Here is a 21,525-nt window from a genome sequence, read left to right on the forward strand (position 1 = left end):
GATAGATAGATAGATAGATAGATAGAAAGAAAGAAAGAAAGAAAGAAAGAAAGAAAGAAAGAAAGAAAGAAAGAAAGAAAGAAAGAACAGGCATGCCAGGGCCTCCAGCCACTGCAAACGAACTCCAGACACGTGTGCCCCCTTGTGCATCTGGCTAATGTGGGTCCTGGGGAGTCGAGCCTCAAACCAGGGTCCTTAGGCTTCACAGGCAAGTGTTTAACTGCTAAGCCATCTCTCCAGCCCTAGTTTTCTATTCTTGCTGTAAAAAATTATCACAAGTAGGGGCTGAAAGAGCACACATTTGTTGTTTTACAGTCCTATCCAACACAGGTCTCACTAAGCTAAGAACTACCGTGCCTGCAGGGTTGCATCAATTTCTTATGCAAAATCCATTCATCCCAAGAGCTCCCCAAATCTCAACACATGGCAACAACACCACCAAGTCTAAAATCTCAATGTCTCAATCTTAATATTAAAATTATCACATTAGGTTTGGATGAAACTTGTGCTACAACCACCCCTTAGGCGACAATCCTCTCCATCTTTGGACCTAGAAGCCTAGAAAACAAGTTCCCCATTCCAAATGTGGTATGGGAATGCTTAAGGTAACAACTGTACAGAGAAAAGGGAAAGCAAAATGTCACTGGTCCCAAGAAACTTTAAACTTTCATCCAGGAAAGCTTGACCAGGCTTGTGCCCGGGCAGGTTCTATGTGCTTCCCAGTGCCACTCTTTAAGCCGGCACCGCTGCTCTTGCCGTAGTCTCTCCTCTTTCAAAAAGTACAGCTAATGAAGACGCGGCACATCTATACCATGGAGTTCTACTCAGCGGTAAAGAAAAATGAAGTTATGAAATTTGCAGAAAAATGGATGGACCTGGAAAGTATTATACTAAGTGAGGTAACCCAGGCCCAGAAAGCCAAGCGCCACATGTTCTCTCTCATATGTGGATCCTAGCTACAGATGATTGGGCTTCTGCGTGAGAAGGAAAATACTTAGTAGCAGAGACCAGTAAGTTAAAAAGGAGACATAAAGGGTGGAGAAAGGAAGGGAGGAGGGTACTTAATAGGTTGATATTGTATATATGTAAGTACAATGATTGTGATGGGGAGGTAATATGATGGAGAATGGAATTTCAAAGGGGAAAGTGTGGGGGAGGGAGGGAGGGAATTACCATGGGATATTTTTTATAATCATGGAAAATGCTAATAAAAATTTAAAAAAATAAAATTAAAACAAAAATTAAAAATAAAAGATAAAAAAGCACAGCTAACACATGCTCAAACCTGAGGCTCTGTGAGTCTATTTCCTGTATGCAGAATTTTGGGGTGCTAACAGCCTTCTTTCACTTTGTCTTTTCTTCTATCCCTTTTAGTCCAAGGCAGTCACGAAACAGATATGGAGGGGTACGTGTGTGAGATCAAAGTTGGATGTCTCCCTCACTCTCTACCTAATGAGTCTAAAGTCTTACCTTACCTTATGAGTCTTACCTTGTGAGTGTACCATGTAAGTGCAAAGACTCAATCCATTAGACAAGAGGCTCACGCACAGATCCTGCCTTCATAATCTCATGCCTGTTTTCAGCTTCTATATAACTGCTAAGGGAATCCCAAGGCTGCCTGCTTCTCACCTCTGTGGTGTTTTCAGCAGGTAAGTACTCTGACCTGATACACCAGCCAAAGGTTGTGCAGACTCCTTTGGCTGTTTCCTGACAATGAATCTCGTCAGCTCATTGTCTTTGGCCACTTGGGCAGACAGAGAATCTCCAAAATCATGAAGGTCCAGCTTTTTTTTTTCTGAGACAAGGTCTCATGTAGCCTGGGCTGGCCTTAAACTTACTATGTAGCTAAGGATAGCTTCAACTTTTGATCCTCCTGCCTCTACCTCATAAGTTCTAACCAAAAAGAACATACTTATTGTTTGTTTAGCAGTTCTCCCCTAAATTTATTTATTTACATTCAAATTTTATGAAAAGAAACAAGAATGCACTTTCAACATTTAGCTTGAAAATCTCTTCAGTTAAATATCCAAGTTCCTGTCTTGTAAGTTCTGCTTCTCCCATAATCACAAAACATGATTCTGCCAAGCTTTCTGCAGCTATCATAAAAAGATCCTCTTTCCTCCAGTGAGCGCCAACTATCACCTCCTCTAATATGCAATTCCACCAACAGTCTATTCACAATGATTTCACTATTATCTCAAGTATGTGTTTTCTATCTTGCTCCATAACCTTAACTTAGCAAAGTCACTCATATCCATATTCCACTAACTAGGATACTCCCACCATGTTCCCCAAAGTTCCAAAGCTACTTTATATATGTGTTATAGCACTCTACTTTCAGATACCTTTTTCTACTGTTACTATAACAAAGTACCACAAACGTAGAGGCTTAAGACAATGTTCACTTTTTCATTTTTCTCGTGTGTGTGTGTGTGCGTGTGCGTGTGTGTGTGTGGTGGTGGAGGGGTACAGGTGTGTGAGATAGATCAAAGTTGGATGTCTCCCTCACTCTCTACCTTAGTGTTTGAGACAAAGTCTCTCACTGGACCTAGAGCTCACCCATCCGCTTAGACTAGCTGGCCAGCAAACCCTCCTCTCTGCCTCCCCAGCGGTGTGCAGGTGCAGTTTATCACCAAGCTGTCTCCACAGCCCCAGCATTTCTTCACTGTACAGTTCACGTGAGTCAGGTGTTTGAAACAGTCTCCAAATGCTAGCAGGCTGTAAGCAGTAGGGATTTCTACGGCTTGAATAGGACCTCTAAAGGTTCATGTGCCCAGTGAACTATAAAGATGGGGCAGGGGGCAGTAGAAGGCAGTGAGGTCACTGGGGATACCACCTAAGAAGGAATAAATAAAGTTCTCTTAGGAGGCGGTCCTGAGAGATCAAGTTATTATTTTAAAAATTAGGAAGTCTGGCCCTCTGCACCCCTGATTTCCAGTCCTCTACACGACCTCTTTTATACACACTGCTGCCATCATCAGGTTGTTAGCCATGGGGCCCTGACCAGATGCCAGGAAGATGGGCTACTCAATCTTGAATGTTTAGCTTCCAATAAACTTGATAAACCTCTTTTCTTTATAAAGTACCAAGCATTAAGCATTTTATTTTAGTAACAGAAAGGGGCTAAGATAGGGTGAATCTATTTCTCCATTTGTCCCAGCTTCTTTTGGAGGTCACTTGTGCACAGTGAATGGCCCTCTTCCTCATTTTTAAAGGTAGCAGCACTGTATCTCTATGACCCTGCTCTGTGATTTTTAGCTGAGACTTTTTCCTACCTCCTACTTTCATTTTCAAGGACCCTTGTCCTTAAAAGGTCCCATGAATAATCTAGTATAACCATATCTGTTTTAATTCCCCTTTGACATATAACCATTAACAGGTCCTGGAAATTGGGACACGGGCATCTTTAGCAGGCCATTATTCTGCCTATCATATCTACTGACCACTTAAACTGCACTAGAAGTAAAACACACTGCACAGGAGCCTAGTATAACTCAGGGAAGTATTAACAGCTGAAAGAAACCAGCTGTCTAATTCATTTTTAATTTTTCAAATAGTTACTGAATTTATCAATTTAACTGAAGGTTTTATTTCTTGTTTGTGGTAGACACCGGAAGCTGGCTAATCCAAGTACCAATTTTCAATCCTCCTCCCCTAATACTTGGGCTATAAAAGTTAAATACTCAATTTCCTGGCCTCCTAAGGATAGCCATATAATATAGTTGTGCCAAATGAAATCTAAAAATTGCCTTGGGAAAAGCTACTGCATTCCTGATCAAAGAGGCAGATGGTGCTGGCACTCCTTGGCCCATTTCCCAGTAGTTCTCCTGGCTTGAACATGGTACACTGCCAGTAATCTAAGCATCTATTTTGCAACAATGGAACATGTCCAAAAGAATTCAAGAGACACTAGTTCTGCCACTGTTGGATGACTGAACCCATACCAACAGGTATGGCTGCAGACTTACACTGTATAAGGACAAACTCCCATCTTGTTAAACTCACTATTGACATTTGCTATTCGTTTTATTCAGCTGAAAGCATTCCTAATTCAAACTATATTAAACATAATTGATAGTTAAACACAAGCATCCTTCTTTCCCTTCAAAAAATGGATTTTTCTGTATGAAAACCATATTCAGTTAAATAAATTATAATTAATCATTAAAAAGGCAACTATTTTTCAAATAACATCTAAGTGCTTTAGTATAATAAATTATAAATGTTCACTCTAAGATCTTTTGAAATTCAAAATTTAAAATACTAGTCACAATCACAAACAGCCAGAGGTAACCCAGTGGTAATCCATCAATATAGTTGCCTCCACATTTTTATATATATAAATAAAACATTATTTAAAGATGATACAGAATGCACAGAACCCAATGCCCACTTAGCATTAAATATACTGACTCTTCCACATCACTAATGCTTCAAAAATACTTTCAAAACTTAAAACTTTTCATAATATAATTATATCATGGTTGATTAAATAATTTTCACAATGATACACTGTCTTATCCTTTTTGCTAGTATAAACAGTCTTGGGAAAAAAACCCATTGTATATAAAGTATTACTAAGCCTGATAATTTGCTGAGAACAGTTCTATGGTATTATCACTGAGGATAAACTAATGCTGTCAAAGTGTTTTCTGGAAGAACTGAGTCAGTGTTACTTGGCCTCCATGTGCTCAAACGGTGAGTCTCCCATATCATACTCTGGTACACTCTTCTGGGGTACTTTGTTGGTATGATGAGTAAGAATACTATACAATATTCTTGAAGTTTGAATTTACATTTAAAGTTATTTAGAATCCTTGATTACTTTGTAAATTATCACTTAGTATTGGTTTTAAGTATACTATAAGAGTTCTTTCTAACAGATGCCAGGCTTTTGATATTATCTACTGTAGATACCTTATTTTAGTATGTTACTTTTTAATTTTATCTATATTTTTCTGACCTTTTTAAAGGTAATCAAGCCTATTAGCATTACCCTTTGTAACTTCTTTACTAGCTTGTCAGAGATGGTTTCACATGCCAAAAATGCATTTTAGAAAATATAGTCCTATAAATTTGAACCATCAAAAAGTAAAATCAAATCATTAGGAAGAGAACAGCAAATATTCCATAAGCATACTAAGTATCACTTCCTAAACTATGATTACTCACATACCTGCTTGTGACAATTATCACATCCTCAGAGATCGTAGCCATTTCTTTGATGGTAAGGTAGCACATTCTCCTCAATGTTTGCTGGAAAATCATTTATAAATGTAACAGGTTATTCATAAGGGTATTTTTAACTGTTTGAACTAAGGATCCCAAGTAGATACACATAGAGATTCATTGTAATATCTACACCCACCAAAAAATACTCAAAAATTACTATTCTTAATTATTTATCCATTTATTCATTCAAGAGAGGTAAAGAGAAATGAGGCAAGCTATGGCCTCTTGCCACTGCAAGCAAATCCAGACTTACATTCCTTTGTACATCTGGCTTTATGTAAGTACTAGGAGATTGAACCTGGACCAAGAAGCATTGCAAGCAAGAATATTTAACCACTGAGCCATCTCCCCAGCCCCAAATATTAATTTCATAAACACAAATACTTGATGCATCAACACCCTGGAAAACACCTAACAAAAATTTAGAATAGTAATTATTATATGGGTTTCTTACAGAGAATTCCATTTAGATTCTGGGTCAAAAGATGTATTTTTCTTTTCAAAAGGATAAGGTTTGTCCTGGAAATATATTTTAAAAATTCTTAAGAAATGTGTATGCACAGCTGTACAAATTATTTTTTCTTCAGGTCAGCATATACTACTGTGTCTCCTAAACTTAATATGACTTGTGATTGGATAACCAACTTCCATTTTCAACTACCAAAATTTCCACATAGATACCTGAATCCAAAGCTAGCAATTAAAAAAACTGCTACTCTTCTAACTCTTTCTTCACATAAATCTCAGATTTCCTCACACATAGTCATTGTCAAAAAGTCTAAGGCCAGAACCTAACTATCAGGGAACAAAGTATGTAATGTCTAAGCCCAGGATGTAACTGTCAGGAGACACAGAAGATAAAGTCTAATGCCAGGATCTAACTGTCAGGAGACATAATACATAAAGTCTAAGCCCAGGATCTAACTGTCAGGACACAGTACATAAAGTCTAGGCCAAGATCTGTCAGGAGACACAAAACATAAAGTCTAAGCCCAGGATCTAACTGTCAGGGGACACAAAACGTAAAGTCTAAGCCCAGGATCTAACTGTCAGGAGAGACAGAACATAAAGTCTAAGCCCAGGATCTGTCAGGGGTCACAGTACATAAAGTCTAAGCCCAGGATCTAACTTTCAGGGAACACAGAACATAAAGTCTAAGCCCAGGATATAACTGTCAGGGGACACGGAACATAAAGTCTAAGCCCAGGATCTAACTGTCAGGGGACACAGAACATAAAGTCTAAGCCCAGGATCTAACTGTCAGGGGACACAAAACATAAAGTCTAAGCTCAGTATCTAACTGTCAGAGGTCACAGAACATAAAGTCTAAGCCCAGGATCTGTCAGGGGTCACAGTACATAAAGTCTAAGCCCAGGATCTAATTGTCAGGGGTCACAGTACATAAAGTCTAAGCCCAGGATCTAACTGCCAGGGGACACAGTAAATGAAGTCTAAGCCCAGGATCTAACTGCCAGGGGACACAGTACATAAAGTCTAAGCCCAGGATCTAACTGTCAGAGGACACAGTACATAAATTCTAAGCCCATGATGTAACTGTCAGGAGACACAGTACATAAAGTCTAAGCCCAGGATGTAACTGTTAGGGAACACAGAATATAAATTCTAAGCCCAGGATCTAACTGCTAGGGGTCACAGTACATAAAGTCTAAGCCCAGGATGTAACTGTCAGGAGACATGGAACATAAAGTCTAAGCCCAGGCTCTAACTGTCAGGAGACACAGAACATAAAGTCTAAGTCCAGGATCTAACTGTCAGGGGACACAGTACATAAAGTCTAAGTACAGAATCTAACTGTCAGGGGTCACAGTACATAAAGTCTAAGCTCAGGATCTAACTGTCAGGGGACACAGTACATAAAGTCTAAGCCCAGGATCTGTCAGGAGACACAGTACATAAAGTCTAAGCCCAGGATCTAACTGTCAGGGGACACAGTACATAAAGTCTAAGCCCAGGATCTAACTGTCAGGGGTCACAGTACATACATAAAGTCTAAGCCCAGGATGTAACTGTCAGGAGACATGGAACATAAAGCCTAAGCCCAGGAACTAATTGTCAGGGGTCACAGAACATAAAGTCTAAGCCCAGGATGTAACTGTCAGGGGTCACAGTACATAAAGTCTAAGCCCAGGATGTAACTGTCAGGAGACATGGAACATAAAGTCTTAGCCCAGGATCTAATTGTCAGGGAACACAGAACATAAAGTCTAAGCCCAGGATCTAACTGCTAGGGGTCACAGTACATAAAGTCTAAGTCCAGGATCTAACTGTTAGGAGACACAGTACATAAAGTGTAAGCCCAGGATCTAACTGTCAGGGGTCACAGTACATACATAAACTGTAAGCCCAGGATCTAATCTAACTGTCAGGGAACATAGAACATAGAGTCTAAGCCCAGGATATAACTGTCAGGAGACACAGTACATAAAGTCAAGCCCAAGATCTGTCAGGAGACAGAGAACACAAAGTCTAAGCCCAGGATCTAACTGTCAGGGGACACAATATATAACATGTAAGCCCAGGATCCAACTGGCATGGGTATAGTATCTGATGAGTTGGTTCTGGGCTAGCGAGATGGCTTAGCTGTTAAGTATCTTGCCTGTGAATCCTAAGGACCCATGTTTTATTCTCCACGTTCTACATAAGCCAGATGCACATGGTGGCACATGCATGTAGAAATTGTTTGCAATGACTAAAGGCCTTGGTGCACCCATACACACACACACACACACAATCTCTCTCTCTCCATGTCTAATAAATAAATTAATAAAAGAATTGGGCTTCTGGGGCTGTAGTGATGGCTCACGGGTAAGGCACTTGCCTGCAAAGCCTAATGACCCAAGTTTGATAAGGGCAGATGCACAAAGTGGCACATGTAGCTAGAATTTGTTTGCAGTGGCTTGAGGCTCTGACATGCCCATTCTCTCTTCTATCTCCCTCTGCTTACACATAAACAAATAAAAGTGCTTTTTAAAAAGAGTTGAGTTCCAGCGGTAAAGAAAAATGAAGTTATGAAATTTGCAGAAAAATGGATGGACCTGGAAAGTATTATACTAAGTCAGGTAACCCAGGCCCAGAAAGCCAAGCGCCACATGTTCTCTCTCATATGGGGATCCTAGCTACAGATGACTGGGCTTCTGTGTGAGAATGAAAATACTTAGTAGCAGAGGCCAGTAAGTTGTAAAGGAGACATAAAGGGTGGAGAAAGGAAGGGAGGAGGATACTTAATAGGTTGATATTGTATATATGTAATTACAATGATTGTAATGGGGAGGTAATATGATTGAGAATGGAATTTCAAACGGGAAAGTGTGGGGGTGGGGAGGGAGGGAATTACCATGGGATATATTTTATAATCATGGAAAATGTTAATAAAAATTAAAAAAAAAAAAAAGAGTTGAGTTCTAATAGTAAACTCTTCTGGCACAAGCAAAGTTATTCCAGATATTAACTAAGACAGCAAGGAATGAAAAGTAGGAAGAAAACAAGTGATAAAGATAATAGTAATTCTTAATAAACACACACACACACAGACGTGCACCTGCGCTTACAGTTTTTTTACTTGGTTACCTGCAAGAGCTAAAGGTTAAGTCCCTACTGCTGGAGAATCAAGCCCAGGAGGTTAGGCTTTGCAGGCAAGTGCCTTAACTGCTGAACCATCTCTCCAGCCCCAAGAACTCAAGTTTTTAAAAATTATTTTATTTATTTGTTTATTTAAGATAACAGAGGCAGATAGAGAGAGAATGGACATTCCAGGGCTTCTATCCTCTGCAAATGAATTCCAGATACATGTACCATCTTGTGCACCTGGATATATGTGGGTACTGGGGAATCGAACCTGAGTCCTTTGGCCCTTTGGCTTTGCAAGCAAACACTTTAACCACTAAGTCATCTCTCCAGCCCAAGAATCCAATTATTTATGTACCTCCTGTGGCCACAGGACATCAAGTGATTATGCTGGAACTGAGAGGGAATCCAGTTCCTTCACACCTAGCCCTCATAGTGCTGGAAAGTGCTGAGAGCAGCTGGAGAATAATGGTTGCCAACACACTGAATTAGCAGGAAACCCTGCCAGTTACAAAATCAACAAGTCAAGCAAGAAGCATGCACTTGTGCAATAGTGGCACACAGCTGATGTAGGTAACTACTCGTGGGACTGACATGAGACCTGCTTAGAGGAGAAGAACTCATATCTAACTCTGGGAACTAAGTCAGATTCCCTAGAACAGAAACCAACAGGCTCCACAGAGAACCTCCACTGCTCTTTTAACTACACATCAGTAAATAACTAAGCTAATCCCCCTTTATTCAAACTGTTCTCACTTTTGGAGAATCTGTCCTATCTTACAGCTGGAGAATACTGGGGAGAACAAGGATACATCAATACATCAAGAACAGAGAACCAACTGTCTACGAGGAGTTGCGTCTCCTCCACCCCATGTACCCAGGCCCAGAAGTCATTACAGAGGAAACAGTGACATGACTACTGCTCTCATGGTGTGGTGGTTTGATTCAGGTGTCTCTCATAAACCTAGGTGTTCTGGAATCGAGGTCCCAGCTGGTGGCAATTTGGAAACTGAAGCCTCCTAGAGGGAGTGGATTGTTGGGGACAAGCTTATGGATGTTATAGCCAACTTTCCCTTGCCCAGTGGTGGGCATACTCTCCTGTTGCTATTGTCCACCTGATGTTGAACAGGTGGTGATGTTCACCTTCTGTTCATTCCATCTCTTTTCCCTGCCATCATGGAGCTTCCCTTAGTCTATAAACCAAAATAAACCCTTTCTTCCCACAAGCAGCTCTTGGTTGGGTGTTTTCATGGCTAACCTAAAATCCAGTTCCAGGAAGATGGTGACACAGACACTGGTCATTCAAACTTCATCTAGACAGAGATCCAGAGTCTACATAGAAAGCAACACTAAATCAGATCCCTATTCTGCCCACCAAGGCCCGGGGAACTTTGAGGAAAAGGGGGCAGGAAGACTGTAAGAGTCTCAGGGTGAGTGGAAATAGCCTGACACCATGTGCTCCCCCCGCCCCTCAGAGACTGACTAAGGCTTCTTAGTCCCCATAATGAATACCAATAACCCACCAAAGAAGACCCTCAGCAGAATTGGGGCATGGGAGAGTAGGTCTAAGAGTACAACTGTTTTATTTAAAAAGTAATAAATAAAAAATAAAATTACAAAAATAACATTTTATGCTTCAAGTATTTATATATGTAAATGTATATGTACCTACTGTTTATGTGCTCATATATATGGCTGATAAGGGTGTCTAAAATTCTCAAATATCCCATGAGCAAGGAAAAGATAAATATTAGACTTTGATAAATTAAAAGCTCATGAATTAATATTTAGAGGTAACCACCAAAAACTTCCAAACTATTTCCAATGTCACTTATGGTCTTAGTTTTTTTTTTCCTCTCCATTTTATTTTAGACAGGACATTGTTTTTTCTTTATTAATAACATGCACCATATTTGACATGTTATATAGTTAATTTATGGAACTTCTGCTTGGCTGTCTTGATCCATCTTGTGCCTCACTTCTTGTTCTTGTTATACCCATGTTCATCACAGTTAGTTCTAATATCACTGCTTACTGTATTTTTCATTTCTAGGGTTCTAACTCCAATCCATTTTCTTTTTAAGTTTATGGGTTTGTGTGATTTTTTTAAAAACATTTTTTATTTGTACGTGTGTGCACACATGCATGCATGTGTACATACCAGGGTCTCTTTATGCCTCTAACAAATGTACCACTTCTTGTATCTGGTCTGGGTTTATGTGAGTATTGAGGAATTGAACCCAGACCAACAGGCTTTGCAACAAGTACTTTTAAATGCTAAGCCACCTCCTCAGGTCCCTAGTTTGTTTATTTTTTTCTTTGAGGTAGGGTTTCACTGTAGCCCAGGGTGACCTGGAGCTCACTATATAGTCTCAGAGAGGCCTCAAACTCATGGTGATCCTCCTACTTCTGCCTCCCTAAAGGTGTCCAACACCACACCTTTCTCTGCCTTGCTTATAGCAAGGTTTGGCCCTTGCCTGGCCCCTGTTTTGTTTGATCTTGGAAGAGGGTCTCACTATCTTGTCCACACTGATCCTGAGCTTCCAAAGTAGCTGGGAGTATAGACGTGGGCCACATCTAGCTGCATTCCTGAGTTTATAAATTGCTATACATCATGAAATTAATCTTAAGTGATGGATTTTGCTTATTCTTTTAAGTAGTATCATACTTTATTACAAGTTTCTATTGTGGCCTGGGGATTTTTATTTTTACTTTTGAGACTTGCTCAGACTTTGAAAGCTGTAGTTTAAAATGCTCCTATTACTCAGGTGATACCCTGCTGAAAGCTATGCCAGATGGTTTATGTATTTTCCAGGCCCTTCCATCACTGCTAAGGGCAGGAACTATTCTCCATCTTGCGTGCTTCCAATTCTTTCCTGACCATTGAGTACTTTCCTACACACATGCACGTACGTGCATGCGTCAGCTTTTGTCCAGCCTCAAGGTATAGAGTCCTCTGCAGCAGATCTCTAGCTATGTCTCATATTCTTTCCCTCTCCCTCCCTCTCTTTCATCATACAAATTCAAACTTTCTTGACTTCTCCAGCTCCATCTGTCTCCTCAGCTTAGACAGTCAGGTTCCTACCCAGCAGCCCCACCTGGCCTGATGCCTATAATCTGGACAGCTAGCTGGTATGACCCCAGGGCTCATGTTGTTTTCTTCTCTTCTTCAGGTCATAGTCCTTGGATGCCTGTTACCTAAAGTCTGAAAACTGCTGGTTCACATATTCTGTTTGATTTTCTCACATTTATGGTAATTGGGTAAATCCTTTCCCTCTATCACAGCTGGAAACAAAATAGAAATGTGGTTCTTAACCTCAAAATATAGGGTAAATTATCTAGTTACCCTTTTTTCTTTTCCTACCCCTTTTCTCCCTCCTCCCTCTGTGATTCTCATTATTACTTTCTTAACTGCTAAGCCATCCCTCCAGCCTATTCTCATTATTACTTTCTAACAGTCTTGCATTAAAGAACATAGTATGATTTCATTCCTTTGAAATTTGCTGTCTGACTCTTCAATTACGTCATTAGCTTAAAACTGGTTGTGTGTTAGTCATTCATATTTAATACACATTATGGCTGTATCTACCATCTAGTAGGATTTATTTCTATCTTGTTTTGTTTCTAACCTTCTCTCGTGTATCCCAGGCTGGCCTCAAACTCATTAAGTAGCTAAGGATGGCCTTGAATTTCTGATCCTCCTGCCTACACCTTACAAGTGCCAGTATTACAGACATTCACCACTAACTCCCGTTTTATGAGATTCTGGGGTTCAAGCCCAGGGCTTTGTGCAAACTAGGCAAGCACTTTACTAAATGAGCTATATCCCCAATTTGACTTGACTTGATTTGACTTTAATGTGGCTTTTTCCCCCGATTATTGTGGAAGACAAAATAATAATTAATGAAACAAAAAGCAAGTTCTATGAAAACCAATAAGACTTATAAACTTTCAAAGAATCAAAAGATAGAAGATACAGTTTACCAATATAAAAATGATAGAAGAGATAGTATGGATTTTGCAGATCTTATAAGAAAAAGGAATGAGGAACAGCTGCATATTCTGCCCTTCCACACACTCTAAGCCCTCCACCACCTTCTCTGGCTCTTCATGAAAAAAAAAGAAAAAGAAAAAACCATCTATAGCTTCAAGCTCATCCCTAAATGTTCCCATCTTTTTCTCTTGTTGAAACCTTATTGTTCCCTAAGGAATGTCTTGCAATTTTCTCAAAATGATGACTATTATCTCTCGCATGGACCCCACACCACCAGGCCTACAGATGAGGAAATTATATTCCTCACCGTCTTTTCAACTTATAGCACCACTTTCCTTCACAGACTCTGGCTTTCACAGTTATGCCCTTGGACTGTGTCACAGTTCCTGGTTGCATATGTAGACCCCAGGGCACTTTCCCTATTAAAAAAAAAAAAAAAAAAAAAGTAAGCCAGGTGTGGTGGCACACGCCTTTAATGCCAGCACTTGGGAAGCAGAGGTGGGAGGATCACCGTGAGTTGGAGGCCACCCTGAGACTATATAGTGAATTCCAGGTCAGCCTGAACTAGAGTGAGAGCCTACCTGGGGGGGGGGGGGGGGGGAGGGACTCTTGCTATTTTGTTCACTGTCACTTTCTCTATTATTATCTCAGTAGTAAGTAATGGTGTTCCTAGTATCCATACTGATCTTATCTTAAAAACACTGTTTCATTCTTTAACCTCCTCTTTTCTAATGTTCTTATCCTTCTTCCTATTATGGTCACAGCCTCTATCAATAGCAATATCCCTTTGCATTTCATTCCTAATAATGTCACTATCTGACAACCACTCCTGACCCCAGTGATTATTCCTTCATTGTCCTTCATAATAGCACCCTTTTGAGCCTTACTCCAGTAGCTTGAAATGCCTAGCTTCCTGGCCTAAATTCTCTAAGAAATACCTAAAATTCCATAATACTCATAGTGATTCTGCTTCCTTGATTGAACCCTGAATTTTTGGTATAGGACATAATTAAAAGGAACTACGTCCTGAAGGCTGTAAACCTGAAATTAGTTCTCTGATTGGAGTACAGGCTTTATAAATGACCTCATTTCCAGGGGATAAGGGGACATAAGTAGTTTATGGCATGACATGGCAAAACACTTATCACTGCAGACAAAGACTTACAGAAGACACAGCTTTGGGTAAGTAAGCAAGTTAACTTTAGTAAAACTAATTTGTTAAAACTTAAGATTTTAAAAGTAAGTTGCTTAGCTGAAATAATAGATTAATTAGTTTCTAGATATACTAAAGAATTCTTTCCTTGGACCAGGCATGGTAGCACATGCCTTTAATCCCAGCACTTGACAGGCAGACATTGGAAGATTGCCATGAGTTTGAGGCCACCCTGAGATTATATGATTCCAGGTCAGCCTGAGCTAGAGTGAAACCCTGCCTTGAAAAACCAAATAAATAAATAAATAAATAAAATTCTTTCCTTGGGAGAACTTAAGAGATTTAGATGAACTCAAGGTCTAGGTAAAAGACTAGAAATCTTCTATAACTGCCTTATAAAAGGAAGCTTTCTTTCACATGGTCACGGAGATGGGAAAATATATTCTACAGGTAGCTGAATTACAGCCTTCAGAGCATCTGATGTTAAGATTAGGATTTGGGGCTAGAGAGATGGCTTAGTGGTTAAGGTGCCTGCCTGTGAAGCCAATGGATGTAGGTCTGATTCCCTAGTACCCATGTAAGCCAGATACTCAAGGTGGCATATACATCGGGAGTTCATCTGCAGTGGTTAGAGGCTCTGGTGTAACTAGTGTCTCTCCCTCTCAAAAAAATAAATAATTTTTTTTGAAAAACAAGATTAGGATTTGATTGGCAAGGAGGACCTGAAAATTGAGGACATATGGGCAGATTCTAATGAAGGCACCTAAAACTCCTAAATTCTGCCCAGCATCTTGTGCCAGTACCATAATCTTTTACTCCATGACTCAGACTACTATCCCATTGCCTAAAGAATATAGAAAGGCATCCCCTTAGATAAGCTGTTTTACAGAGGACTCTGATCTTCCTGAGAAACTACTCATAAAACCTCCCCTTATCCAGACATACAGCTAGACTTGAATCCCAGGAGGTCCTGGGAGCTGGGCACACAAATGTAACCTGTGCAGATATGTAATACGTAAGAAAAGAAATGCAAGACTTGGCCCATTATGTTCACAGAAATATATGTCCCAGAATCTGCATCCCTGTATGTTTCTGAGTTAAGGTTACAAAGAAAGAGATATGTGCGGGCTGGAGCCAGCATGATCCACTGGGTTGCTAGCCCATTGCCTGGAAGAGCCCACTCGCCCTGGACCAGCCCTTCGGCAGGCAAAGACCGCCCTTGAGGATGATTGAGACATTATGGGCCACGCACTGTGTGTCTGCTCTCGGGGAACTGTCATCATTGACAATAAGCGTTACCTCTTCATCCAGAAATTGGGGAGGGTGGGTTCAGCTATGTGGACCTAGTGGAAGGGTTACATGATGGACACTTCTACGCCCTGAAGCAAATCCTTTGTCATGAGCAGCAAGACCGGGAGCAGGCCCAGCGAGAAGCAGACATGCATCGCCTCTTCCATCACCCCAACATCCTCCGCCTTGTGGCCTACTGTCTGAGAGAGCGGGGTGCTAAGCATGAAGCCTGGTTGCTGCTACCGTTCTTCAAGAGAGGTACACTGTGGAATGAGATAGAGAGGCTGAAGGACCAAGGCAATTTCCTGACTGAGGGCCAAATCCTTCAGCTGCTACTGGGTATCTGCCGAGGCCTGGCAGCCATTCATGCCAAAGGCTATGCACACAGGGACCTGAAGCCCACCCATATTTTGCTTAGTGATGAGGGGCAGCCAGTTTTAATGGATCTGGGTTCCATGAATCAAGCATGCATCCAGGTAGAGAGCTCACGCCAGGCCCTAGCTCTGGCAGCCCAGTGGTGCACCATCTCCTACCGGGCACCTGAGCTCGTTTCTGTGCAGAGCCACTGTGTCATCAACAAACGGACTGATGTCTGGTCCCTAGGCTGTGTGCTTTATGCCATGATGTTTGGAGAAGGCCCTTATGACATGGTGTTCCAGAAGGGTGACAGTGTGGCCCTTGCCGTGCAGAATAAACTCTGCATCCCACAAAGCCCCAGGCATTCATCAGCAATGCTGCAGCTGCTGGACTCTATGATGACTGTGGAACCCCAACAGCGCCCTCACATTCCTTCTTCTTCTCAGTCAGTTGGAGGCAATGCAGCTGCCAGCTATTGGCCAGTACACCACCCAAATCTGAACAAACCAATGGGCATATTGAGAAGATGGCCCCGTGTACCTTACAAAGAGGCTCCCATCCTTCATAGAACTCCATCTATTTTACCTGGGACTGCTTACAACAGGGCTGAGGCCCATCACCTCAGTCCTGTGTCTGCTTTACTGCTCTCTTGCCCCAGTACCTGGGCAAGGGGCCTAACTAAGGGTGGGTAAGGGAGTGAAACTGAGAAAAATACTACATGGCTCTAAGCTGGACTGTTGGGCTCACATCATATTCTGCCTCTAATCTGGGAAGAGGAGAATGTATAAACAGAATAAAATGAAAGCAGGCTGGTCTAAAAAAAAAAAAAAACAAGAAAGAAAGAAAGAGATATGTGCCATGCTCCGCAGCCAGGAGACCAGCAGTCATCAGTCGTTACATCCTGACGCTGGACAGGCGGATGCAGACAGGCCGGCAGGCTTTGTCCTGTCACAGCTCCCACTCCACAGCCAGCTCCTCTCAGCGGCTAGCTCTGATGACCACCCACCAGCCCAGGCTCACTGAAAACGTAAATATCACTACGGGCAATGATGTAGGTATCAGTCTACCTTTGCAGCGTCACGCTAGATGCTATGTATTAACCTTTTTTAGAATGACTTCAGGGGAGTTCTGGGAAGGGACAGCTTTATACTATACATTTTAATTCTTTCATGTTCACATATCACATAAGTAGCATTTACAGATGTTATGAAGAGAAATAGCTAAGTCACTTTCATTTCAAACAATTTTCTCTAATTTGGAACACTCTAAGTTCCCTCGGGAAAATAAATAAAAAGGGTTTTTTCATCCTAAAAGAATAAAAAAGACTTACATCATTAGACTGAAACAATCGAGTCATTGCAAAGAAGGCTTCTGTGGCTTCCATAGTTCCAAAGTGTTCACCCTAAATAAAATTAAAGACAATTTTAAACTTGAAAATATAAATGTCAAAGATTTGCTCCTTATTGCTGAAAAACAAAACCTTTCAGAAGTCAGAAGTAAGTCTCTTTATAAACATCCAGCCTCTTGGCAACTTTTCTGACTTTCAATTTAAAAACCCACAGGGGAGCAAATAAAAACCTGCAGAGCCATTTAGTCACTCCTTATTTGAAATAATTCAATATAACACACCACACTTAAAAAGTTCTGGAATAGTGGTCTCTAAACGTGTAACAGAAACTTCTTATATTTCCCTGAAAGATTTACAAGGAGGCAGAATCTGGCAGCAGGTAGAGTTTCCACTCAGAATAAGATGAGACTGTTAAGCAAAGTAAGAGCACAGATCACACTTTACACTTAATGTATAATCTAATGTTCTGCACAATGCCTGATATATCATTGGAGCGTAACAAATATAAAACTATTAAGGATTACCTATGAGAGCACTCAGAAAATATAGCAAAATGTGATCCAACCAAAAAAAGCTTTATTAATAAAGCCTGAGGCACTGCTACAGATCCTGAGACACTAACTGGAATGCTTTAAAAAAAAAAAATCATTTGGAGGCTGGGTGTGGTGACTTACACCTTTAATCCCAGCACGCAGGAGGCAGAGAAAGGAGGATCAAAGCCACCATGAGACCACATAGCGAATTCCAGGTCAGTCTGGGCTAGAGTGAGACTCTATATTGAAAAACCAAAAAATATATATATCATCTGGGGACAGGAGATTTGGCTCAGCAGTTAAGTCGTTTGCCTACAAAGCCTAATGACCTGGATTTGATTCCCTAGTATTCACAAAACGCCAGATGCACAAAGTGGCATATGCATCTGGTCTTTGTTTGCAGTGGCTAGAACTGGTACACCCATATTCATTATTCATTCTCTTTCTCTTTTTCTCTCTCCCTCTCTACTCTCTTATCTCTCTCTGCTTGCACACAAATATTTTTAAAATATGATTTGGATCTTGACAAACTTTAATTGTGGATAACGTATCACTCAGGGATCTTACCAAGATCTAACTCACTGAAAGCCTAGGGGAAGTATGAGATTTTGCCTTTCTTAAGCTTCCAGAGACACAAATGCTGCTAGATCTGGCACACTTTTGGAGTAGCAAGGTGGCTGACAATTTATTTCACTACAATTCACAACCTAAAATATTACCATTTCAATACTCAATTTCTTCATTTAATAATCATCCTCTATAATATGTCCATTGGACTCAACTTTTTTCCAATTTCATATAAAATACAATTAATCTTTGATCCATTTATTGTTTAAGATGACAAAGCATAGCTAGAAGTTACACGCACTTACATCAGTGTGGCCTACCTGCCTATCTGCAAGGCAGGGTACTCTCTTCCTGCCACATTTACTAAACACCTGGAAGCCCATGTACTTTTCAGTCATGCTGGAAAAATCTTAAGTTACTATTTTTGGACTTGAAACTCAGAGAATATATGACTTTGTCATCTCTAGTGGAAATTTAAAAGTGTTTTTCCATTAAGCTCTACCAAGACCTAAAGAAAGAAAAAAAGAATGTTCCCAAACCTTATGAAGCCATAGTCATAGTATGCTTGATAATTTGCTTATCAGACAACTGAGTAGTTCAACATGATTTGCTCCCTCTATGAAAGACATATTGACCAACATAAAAGTATATGTTATTCTGAATCAACTTTGGCACCTGAAACTGCTTATGTAATAGAGTTAGCCAATTTGGACACAATACAATGTGTGCTATGGAAAGTTCAATCAAGCTGACTTTGTCTTAATGCTTCAAATATGCTGCCTCAGAGGGGCTATGCTGCTCATGAACTGATACATTTGAAACTACATGCCTATTTCTCAATCTCCATGACAAGTTTTTTATTAAATCTCTAGATGAAATCTTCAGTAACAAAAAAGATAAATATTCTCTTGCAATTCAAGTTGATAACTCAGTCTACTTAGCATCAGAAGAAAATATCCTAAGAAATATAGAATATATATGAGTGTATATGCAAACATAGACATATAAATATATGACCTACAAAACAAAATCATATCTTCTAAGGTTCTATGTTTGAGAGATTGTTTTTACAGCCTGACCCAAAAAACATAATAAAAATGGAAAAAAATAATAGAATATAGAATTTATATTCCACAACTGCTTTTGTTGTTGTTTGGTTTTGTCTGTTACAATAGTACAATATACATAAGACACAGTAGGTGTGCAATAAAATTTCCTGAGTGACTGGCTGAAAAGTGTAACTATGTACCCAGCACTTACTCTAAATGACAATTTCATATAATTATTACCATGCTATAGGGCAGATATTATCATAATCCCCATGTACCAAAAAGTACACTAAAGAACATAAAGCTTACACTACTTGTCCAGAATCATGTTGGTAGTTTATATATTATTTATATATATATATATGTATATATATATATATATATATATACACATATATATATTATATTATATATATATGTATACACAATATAAAACTGAACCTTAAAATTAAAACTTTAATACATCATGATTATGCTATAAATAAATAAAATACCTGGAATTTGTCTGACTTTGCACTGTATTTTCAAGGGACATAATGACTGCTTAAACACATGTAAGCAATATGTTCTAGTCAGTATTTGTTAAACTCAAGCCAACACATTTACTGAGATTCTTCTGTTTAGTTGGTTTAATACCTCATAAATTTAAGAAATATATTTTATAGTCCTTGGGCTCAAAACATTATACACACTTTTCTCATCAATGTTGATTTTAAAATTACATAAATCTTTTTAATAACTGAAATTTTCAGAAAGTATTCTGCTATAGGTTATATGTTTCTACTCCTGGTCACAAATCTAGAGGGGAAAAAATCAAAATAACTTACCTGGTTCAGTAAATAAAGAATCTTTGTAAGGATATGTAAACATCTTCTTGGATTGATGGGTGTTTCATTGAATATACGAGCCTATGAAAATACATGAAACGTTATATAGAATGTACTTTTTACTTTTTCTATCACAGAGTCCAACAAGTCAACCATAATAAAATTAAGACTGCCTTAACGCAATATCCAAATGATGCTAATTGTCTAAATTCTCAACTACAGTATATGGAAAATTACTGGATCTGGCCTTACTTTTCTGTGTCACTCATTCTCTTTGGTTGACTATTTCAACTTTTAAGGACTTTATCCCAATAATTATCTATATCATACAGACACAATGAGCATAGTACCTTGTAACTTCATCCAATAACCATGCATCTTGACACCACCTCTTCTGACTAAAATTTAAGTTAAAGATCTCCAACACATGGCAGAGTCTGCATGTCTTGCCATTTCAATAAACTCTAGGTTCTCCAGTGGCATGCATAATCTCCTGTTCCACTGCCTATATTCCCTGAACTCAATGACATTCTGTAATTGCATGCATATATATATGGGGAAAAAATGAATTCATTTACAGCCTTGGCCATGAATGGGGAGAAAGTGGTATTTTTAGTCTGTCTCTGTCTCCTACAGCAGCGTCTACATTCCTTAATTCAGATCATAGTACCACAAAGGTTCCCTGGCCACCATTCTAAAACAGAAGAGGAAATACACAATATACTTCCAAGTCATACCTCCTGTAGGACAGCACTCTTCTCCAGATGCTGGAAAGGATTGGAACCACTACCTATGGTATAAAACAAAACAATGTCTTCGGTAGCTGGCCTACAGACTTACTCATTGGAGAGGGATACTGAATGCTTGGGAAAGCTCACGTAAGGGAGGTGATCATTACTATAGGGTAATTACTAATGTGCAAATCCGTTAAATGAAATCATTTCGATTCTGGTACGAGTTCTATCCTTGCCATCCTTAGGAGCCTGGTCTTTCCTTTTCACAGGAATCATGTCCAAAACAAAACGAGTATGTTGATTTCCTACTCCCCCCCCCAACACCCCCATGAATGTTACAAATGTGTAACTCACAACAGCCAGGGCTAATGAGATCATGATGGGTCGCTTGTGAATTTCCTCAAAGCAATGCCTAGTTTAGGTGCTTCATACTTCTATTGGGAGGCAGACAAAAAAAAAAAAAAAAAAGAGTTTCCCAGGGAATCACATGAACATAGAGGCCTTGAAGAACGAGACCACAGAGGTTCCCTAACGACCCCTCCACCACACTTGGCGAGAGCAGCCATCAGTGAAGATCTGAGGGTCTAGGTTTTATTTATTTTTTATTTTTTAGTGTCTTGGCATACTCCCCATTTGCTCAGGACTGCAAGACTGGTTATCAAGACGCCAGTCACTCCAGGACGCAGCCCAGTCACAGGCAGGCAAGGCTCCCATGCGGTAGTCTCAAGCCCCTGGAAAGGGAGGGGTGGGGGGGGGAGGGGTCCCGAAAAGGAACGAGGCCCCTCCCCCTTCTGGAGTCTGTAGCTCACACGCACACAGCTCGGGGGATCCCGGAAAGCAGGGCACTAACCCACTA

The 21,525-nt window shown here is 40.0% G+C and overlaps 1 protein-coding gene and 1 pseudogene across 1 annotated transcript in view; one reads left to right on the forward strand and one right to left on the reverse strand.

The window, feature by feature from the left end:
- Copg2 (COPI coat complex subunit gamma 2) overlaps positions 1-21,525 on the reverse strand; it is a 188,059-nt gene that overhangs the window by 166,108 nt on the left and 426 nt on the right. Inside the window, exons 2-5 of the mRNA XM_004661202.3 lie at positions 20,673-20,725; positions 19,936-20,016; positions 16,942-17,013; positions 5,177-5,256 (exon numbers count right to left, since the gene is read on the reverse strand). Of these exons, the coding sequence (XP_004661259.1) occupies positions 5,177-5,256; positions 16,942-17,013; positions 19,936-20,016; positions 20,673-20,725 (286 nt within the window). The remainder of the gene's footprint in view (positions 1-5,176; positions 5,257-16,941; positions 17,014-19,935; positions 20,017-20,672; positions 20,726-21,525) is intronic.
- On the forward strand, positions 15,099-16,207 carry LOC101602713 (annotated as a pseudogene).

The sequence above is a fragment of the Jaculus jaculus genome, chromosome 10 (genome assembly GCF_020740685.1).
Source record: "Jaculus jaculus isolate mJacJac1 chromosome 10, mJacJac1.mat.Y.cur, whole genome shotgun sequence".
Classification (NCBI taxonomy): domain Eukaryota; kingdom Metazoa; phylum Chordata; class Mammalia; order Rodentia; family Dipodidae; genus Jaculus; species Jaculus jaculus.